Here is a 6223-nt window from a genome sequence, read left to right as displayed (position 1 = left end):
CTCCTCCCTTCGCGATCGCGAAGGGCATTTTTGGGCCCTGATATTTTCCTTCTTCGCGAACGCGTGCTTCCTATCGCGTTCGCGATGCTTTAGACTCCTGAACAGTACTTAACATTTCAAAAACGAGGTTTTGCCATTTTTATCAAAACTCAAGGTTTGGAGCTCGGATTTGGGAGCCTGGTTCGGTGTGGCTGCTCCCTGTGTTTTCCCCCCTCGCCCCTTTTTCCTTTCTCTCCCTTTGTTCTTCTCCCTCCCCCCTCTCTCTCTCCTTCCGTCCCCACACACCTCATTCCTCCCCTTTCCTGCCCTCTTCTTTCCCCTTCTGTTCCCCTCCCTGTCTTCTTCCTTTTTTGCCCTTGGCCCTTCCTTTCCCCCGTTGTGCGCCCCCCTCGCTCTTCCTGTCCCCTGCTTGTCTCCCCTTCTCCCTCCTCCTTGCCCTCTTCTGTGGCCCTTCTTTGTCGCTCGTTTGGTCCTTTCCCGTCCCCCCTGCCTGGCTGGCCCCCTCCTCGTGGCCTTGCGGGGTGCCTCCGCCCCTCCCCTCGCGCTCCTTCTCGCCCTTCCCCGCCCTCTGGTTTCCTCCTCCCCCTCGTGGTGTCCCTCCTGCCTTCCTCCTTCCGTGGCGCCTCTTCCCTCCCACCCCCTTCCCCCCCGGGCCTCCGTTGTCTTTCCCCCTGTCGTCCCGCACCGCTTTCTGCGCCTCTGCTGGGCTTCCTTTCGGCTTTTTCCCACTTCCTGTTCTCTGTGCCTTTCTTGTTTTTCTTTTCCCCCCACCCCCTTTGCCTTGTTTTCCTGTCTTCTTCGCCCCTGCCTTGGCTTTTTTTTTGTTTCTTTTTCTTTCTTTCCCGCTTTCCTTTTTCCTGTTTTCCTCTCCCTCCCGTTGCCCTTTTTCGCCCTCCTTGTCCTCCTCGCCTCGTGCCCTCCGTGCCCCTTCCTTTGTTTTCTTTTTTGTCCTTGCCTTCCCCTCCTCATCCCCCTCGTGCCCCCCACTCCCCTCGCCCCGCTTCTCCCTGCGTGTTGCGCTCTTTTTCCGCTCTCTTCCCCCCCTTGGCCCCGGCCTCTTTGGCCGTCCCCCCGCGTCGGCTCCGCGGCTGCGTCCCGGTTCCGTGCTTCCTCTGCGTTTGTCCGCTACCGGGCCGCGGTCTCTCTCCCTCGCCCTTCTTCTCTTTCCCTCTGCCTGCCCTCCCTAAGTCCCCCTCCTCCGCGTTCGTTTCTGCCGTCCCCTCCTGCCTCTTTCCGCTCGCCTTGGCCCCCGTCCCCTGGGTTTCCTTGCCCCTCCCCCGGCTGCCCCCCCCTCTTCCTCTGCCTTGTCTTTTGGCGCCCTCACCTGCTGTTTCTGCTCCTTCTTGGTTTACCTCGTCGCGTCCGGTGGGGGTCTGGTCTTCCCCCTTTCTTTTGCCAGCCCCTGGCCCCCCCGTTTCCGCCTTCGGTCCTGGTCCCCTCCCCTCCTCTTGCTGCCATTGGTGGCGGCCTCCCCTCCCGTCCCCCCCTTCCCTGCCTGGCCGCGCCGTCCCCCGGGCTCGTGCGCCGCTGGCCTCTCTGGCCCCGTCTGCTGGCGTTCGGCCGGCCCTGTGCGCCCCCGCGTTCCCTGCCTGTCCCCTCTGCGGCCGGCCCCGGCGCCCGCCTGGCCCCGGCCTTTTTCCTTGGTGCCCCTCCGCGCGCTGGCGGCTTTGCTCCCCCCGCGCCCCTTCCCTGCGGCGGTCCTTCCGGGCCCCCGTGTTCCGTCTTTCCTTTTGCTTTCCTGTTCCTCCGGCCCTGGCCCTCTCGTGCCCTTTTCCTTTCTGCCCTTTTCGTGTCGTTTTGGGCTCGTTCTTCTTTTTCTCCCTCCCTGCGCCCTTTCGCCCTCTCCCTCCTCCCCCTCCCTTTGTCGCTCGGCCTCCCTCTGGCCCCCGCGGGCTCCCCATTCGCCCCCTTTCTCTTCTCCGCCCTCTGTCTTCCCTCTTGCCCTCTTTTCTTCTCCGCCTCAGTCCTCCTTCTTCCCTTTTTTGTTTTCCTTTTGTTTTCTTCCCCCTCCCCCCCCGGTTCGTTCGTGCCCTCTGGCCTGCTTCCCCTCGGCCGCCGGGCGCCTCCCCCTTGGTCCGTCCGCCCCCCCGCCCGGCCCGCTTCGGGTCGCCCGGCGCCCCGCCTTCTGCGTTCTCTTTTCCTTTTTCGCTCGTTTTGCTTCTTTTCGTCTTTCTTTCACTTTTGGCCCCCCGCTCCGCTGCTTCCCCCTCCTTTTGCCTTTCTCCCCGTCTTTCCGTCTTTCTCCTCTCGCTCTTCTTCTATTTCTCTCTTCCTTTCCTTTTCTTTGCCTCGCCTCCCTGTCCCGCCCCGGCCGGTACGTTTTTTGGCCTTTCCGCGCCCGCCCCCCTTTCCCAGCTTCCCCTTCGTCCTCCTGCAGCCCGCTTCCGTGTTTGCCCGCTGGTCCGTCCTGCGGCACCGTGTGCAGCCGCCCTCGGCCTGGCCCTCCGCTGGTTCCGTTCGATCCGTTCGGTGCTTTCGGGGTGTGGGCGAGTGTTGTCCTGCCTTTTGGCCGCTTCGTCGCCCCTTTCGGCTTGGCCTGCGCCGTTTGCCTCTTTTCCCTTTTTCCGGTCCGCTCGTGCCTTTTTGCTCCGCGGAGTCGGCACTTGGCATTCCCCGTTTCTGTCGCCCCGTCCTGTCCTTTGGCCGTGCGTGCCCCCTTTCCTCCCTCGCCGACGGTGTGGTACGGTTTTTGCTACGACCGTGTTTTCGTTGGCCTTTGGCCAGTTCTTCGGCTTGCCTTTGCTTCCTTCGTGTTTCTGGCGTTGTTACTTCGGTGGTTTCCGGCTCGTACCCCGTTTTGCCTTGCTGTTCTGGGGTCTGTCCGTCGTTTGTTGCGGTCCCGGGGGCCTCGGTGCGTTTTCCGGCTGCTCCTCCCGCGCCCTTTGCACGTTTGGCCCTGTTGCCGCCCGTTGCCGGTCTCCTTCCTTCTTCGCGTTCGGCCGCCGCCGGCCCGCGTTCGCGTTGTCGTCGCTCTCCTCTCCTCCGCTGTCGCGCCCTCTCCCCGCGTCCGCCAGTCGCTTCCTCCTTTTCCTCACTCGCGTCGCGTCCGCCTTGTCGCTCGCGTACGTTCTGCTCCCCTGGCCTTCGCAGTTCGCGCTCCTCCCTCGCGCTCGCGCCGGGCCTTTTTGGGCCCTGCTATTTTCCTTTCTTCGCTGCACCGCGTGCTCCTCTCCGCGTTCGCGCTGCTGTTCGCCTCCTGCCCCGTCCTTCCCCTTTCCCCCGCGGTTTTGCCCTTTTTCTCCCCCTCCCGGTTTGGCGCTCCGGCTTTGGGCGCCCTTTCCCGGGTTTTTCCCGGCCCTCCTCCGGGGTCACGCGTTCTCTCCTCTCCCTCTGCCTCCCCCCTTACTCTCCTCGCCCTTCCCCCCTTTCCCCTTCGTGTTTTGCCTGGACCGTGGTCCCTTATCGCCCTCCCTCTGGGTTTTGCGGGTCCTTTGCCCTCCGCTTTGGGCGCCTTTTTACTCTGTTCGCACCCTCGTGCGAGTCCCGGGTTCTGCCCCCGTCCCCTTCTTGCGCTTCTGCGCCCGCTGCTGGCTGGGCCTTTTGGTCCTTTCCCCTCTTTTCTGCGCCCTCTGCTCTCCCTTTCCTCGTGGCCTCCTGTTGTTTGCCCTCTTCCTTTCCGCTCTGTCATTGCCTGCCTCGCTTGGGCCCTTTGTAGTCGGCTCCGCGTGCCCCGGCCGTGTTCTCTTGCTCTTGAGTCCGGTTTCGCGGTCCGTGGCTTGGTTCCCCTTGTGTGGGGGCTCCTTTCCCTTCGTCTTTGTTTCTTTGTTTTGCTTGCGTGCCTTGTCCGCGCGTGCCGGCGTGTACCTTGCCCCCTTGTTGGCCCCCCACCGCTTTTCTCCGCTCTGGAGCTTGCGTTCCCTTCCCTCTTTGGCTTCTTCTCCTTGCCCTTCTCCCTTGTGCTCGCTTCGGCCCGCCTGTTTCGTTGCTTCCCTTGCCTCCTGGCTTCCGTTGCCTTCCCTGTCCCTCCGTGCCGCACTGCTCGGTCCGTCTCTCTGTTGCTTGTCTTTGTCCTTCGTTCCGTGGTCCCTTCTGGTGTGCTTGCCCTTTCCTGGGCCTCCGGCTGTGGGGCTTCCGTCGCTCCCCTCTTGTTTGTTTACTTGGGCCTCCGGGTCTCGCTTCCCGGTCGCCTGCCCTTTTCCTTTGGGCTTGGGGTTCGCTTCCCGCTCGCGCCCTGCCACCCTTGCCCGTTGGCCTCCGGGCCGGGTCTCGTGGCGCTCCTCCTCTGTTCCCCTGGGCGTTGCCTTGTCCTTCTTCTGTGGTTGTTTCCGTTCTTGTGTCTTTTGCTCCTTGCTTGTTCCTCTGTCTTCTTTCACTGCTGTCTTTCTTCTTTTCTGTCCGCTTTTCTCCTGTTCCTTCTTGTTCTTCATCTCTTTTTCTCTCCGTATGGCCCCTGCCACTTTCCTCCGTCCCCTCCCCGGCGGTTCGCTTGGCCCTTCCTGCGTCCCCTGTGGTGTCCTCCTGCCCTTCTGCAGCCTGTGTTTTTTTTCCTGGTTGGCCGCTCCTCCCGGTCCCTTCTCCTCAGTGCGCCCTCGTCCGTGCGGCCGGCGGCCTCCCGCCGCCTGTCGACGGTCCTCTGCTGCGATCCGCCGCCCGCGCCGGCGTCTACCTCTTCTTCTATCTTTCGTCCTTCGTTTTTCCTTCTTTCGGTGTTCGCCCTTCTGGCGTTTGGCCCCTTCCTCCTCCCTTTTGTCGCCTGTGTTGCCGGTGCGTTTCCGGGTTTTGGGCCTTCTCTCTCTCCCCCCCCACCGGCGGCGCGGCCACGCGCGCGCTACTTCCCCCCCGCCCCTCCCCGGCCCCCGGCTCCCCGTGTCTCTACCAGGTTCCCCTCCGCCTTTAAAATCCCCCCGCCCGCCGCCACCCTCCGTCCTTCCCGCTCGCCTCCGCGGGCGCCTCGTCGGTCTGCGGCCGCCGCCGCTCTACCTCGCCGTCTCTGTCGTCCTCCTGCCTCCCGCTCGGGCGCCTGCGTCGCGGTCCCTGGCTGCTCTGCACTGCCGCAACCCCCCACCCCCGCCCCCCCACCCCCCACATGCGCCGGCAGGGCCTGCTCCCCCCCGCGGTACCCCGCTCAGTGCCAGCCTCCCCTCGGTTGGCTTTGCCGCGGACGGTCCGGGCCCTCCGCGCTCCCCTCCTCGTCACTCCACCTCCTTCCCCGTCTCGCTCCTCTGCCCGCCCTCCTCCCTCCCCTTGATTGCCGGGGGTTGGTGCGGTGGCGCGGGTGGTGCTGCCCCTCCGCCCGCTTCCCCCCCTCGCCACCCCCCCGCCGGCCCTCCCCTCCCCGCATACGTCCCATTCCCCGCCCCTGGTCACCCTGCGGCTCTCCCCGGCTACCGTCCGTACGTCCCCCTGTCCCTGTGCCGGGGCTCTCTCGGACTCTCCCCCGCCAGTCCCCCCGTCCAGGCCGGGGGCTCCTCCCGGCCTCGTCACCCGTAGTCCCAAAGTCCCCCGCGGGGAGTCCCGGCCTCCCCCTCCGTCGTCCCACTGTACACTGCCCATCCCCACCCGCCGGTCCCCGGCCACCGCCGTACCCCCGCCCACGCCCCCGCTCGTCCTGACCCTCGCCTGCTTCCCGTCGTCCCCGTTCCGGCCCCTTCCGCCCTTCGGCCAGTTTCCCTCACTCCCCCTGCTTCCTCTCTCGCCCCCGTTCTCCTTCCGTCGCACTACCGCCAACTATGGCAGGCACCTCCCTCCCCATCTCTTCACGCCCTCGGGTTTTCCACACAATTGCTCCAGTCCGCCCGTCCCACTGTCGCGGTACATCACTCACCCATCCACTAACAATCAGGGGAAAGGTCCCCCCACACAGGTTGACAAGCCCACTCCTCGCCCCGGCTCTTCTAGCCACGCCTTTGCCACGGTACTCCTCCAAATGGCCCAAATCTATTCTTCAATTACATACGTTATATTGCAAACAACTGATTCCCTATTAATTTAGAGCTAGGGCCGAAAATAGGTAAAATGACCAAAATGCCCTCCAGCCATCGTCTCAGAATCGAATAATTTTTACGTTTTCAGAACCTCGTACTCTCACGAGTCTAACCATATAAAAATCTCCCAAATCGGAGGTCAAATGACCTCAAAACCCCATAGTTAGGTCTAAGAAGTTTACCCACTCCATTCAAAAACGACGAAATTAAAGGGTGAATTTGCGATTAGATTAATGGTTTTAGTCATAGGAGAGTAGAGAATCGTTACCGGTGATTGCCCTTGAAAAAACCTGAAATTG

At 63.4% G+C, this 6223-nt stretch overlaps 2 protein-coding genes across 2 annotated transcripts; both read right to left on the bottom strand.

Annotated features, from left to right (window-relative positions):
- Window positions 1-286: 286 nt before the first annotated feature.
- On the bottom strand, window positions 287-1901 carry LOC109208213 (protein qua-1-like). The gene is made up of 2 exons (XM_019371276.1): window positions 1135-1901; window positions 287-1088 (listed from the first exon to the last, which is right to left on the bottom strand). Exons 1-2 carry the CDS (start codon window positions 1899-1901, stop codon window positions 287-289), a joined length of 1569 nt encoding a protein of 522 aa, XP_019226821.1.
- A 274-nt stretch (window positions 1902-2175) lies between these two features.
- On the bottom strand, window positions 2176-5493 carry LOC109208212 (trichohyalin-like). Its single transcript, XM_019371275.1, has 3 exons — window positions 5061-5493; window positions 3471-4693; window positions 2176-3132 (listed from the first exon to the last, which is right to left on the bottom strand). Exons 1-3 carry the CDS (start codon window positions 5491-5493, stop codon window positions 2176-2178), a joined length of 2613 nt encoding a protein of 870 aa, XP_019226820.1.
- Window positions 5494-6223: the final 730 nt, after the last annotated feature.

This window comes from Nicotiana attenuata, unplaced genomic scaffold, assembly GCF_001879085.1.
Source record: "Nicotiana attenuata strain UT unplaced genomic scaffold, NIATTr2, whole genome shotgun sequence".
Lineage (NCBI taxonomy): Eukaryota > Viridiplantae > Streptophyta > Magnoliopsida > Solanales > Solanaceae > Nicotiana > Nicotiana attenuata.
The sequence above is the reverse complement of the archived record's forward strand: the minus strand, read 5'-3'. Positions and strand labels throughout refer to the sequence as shown.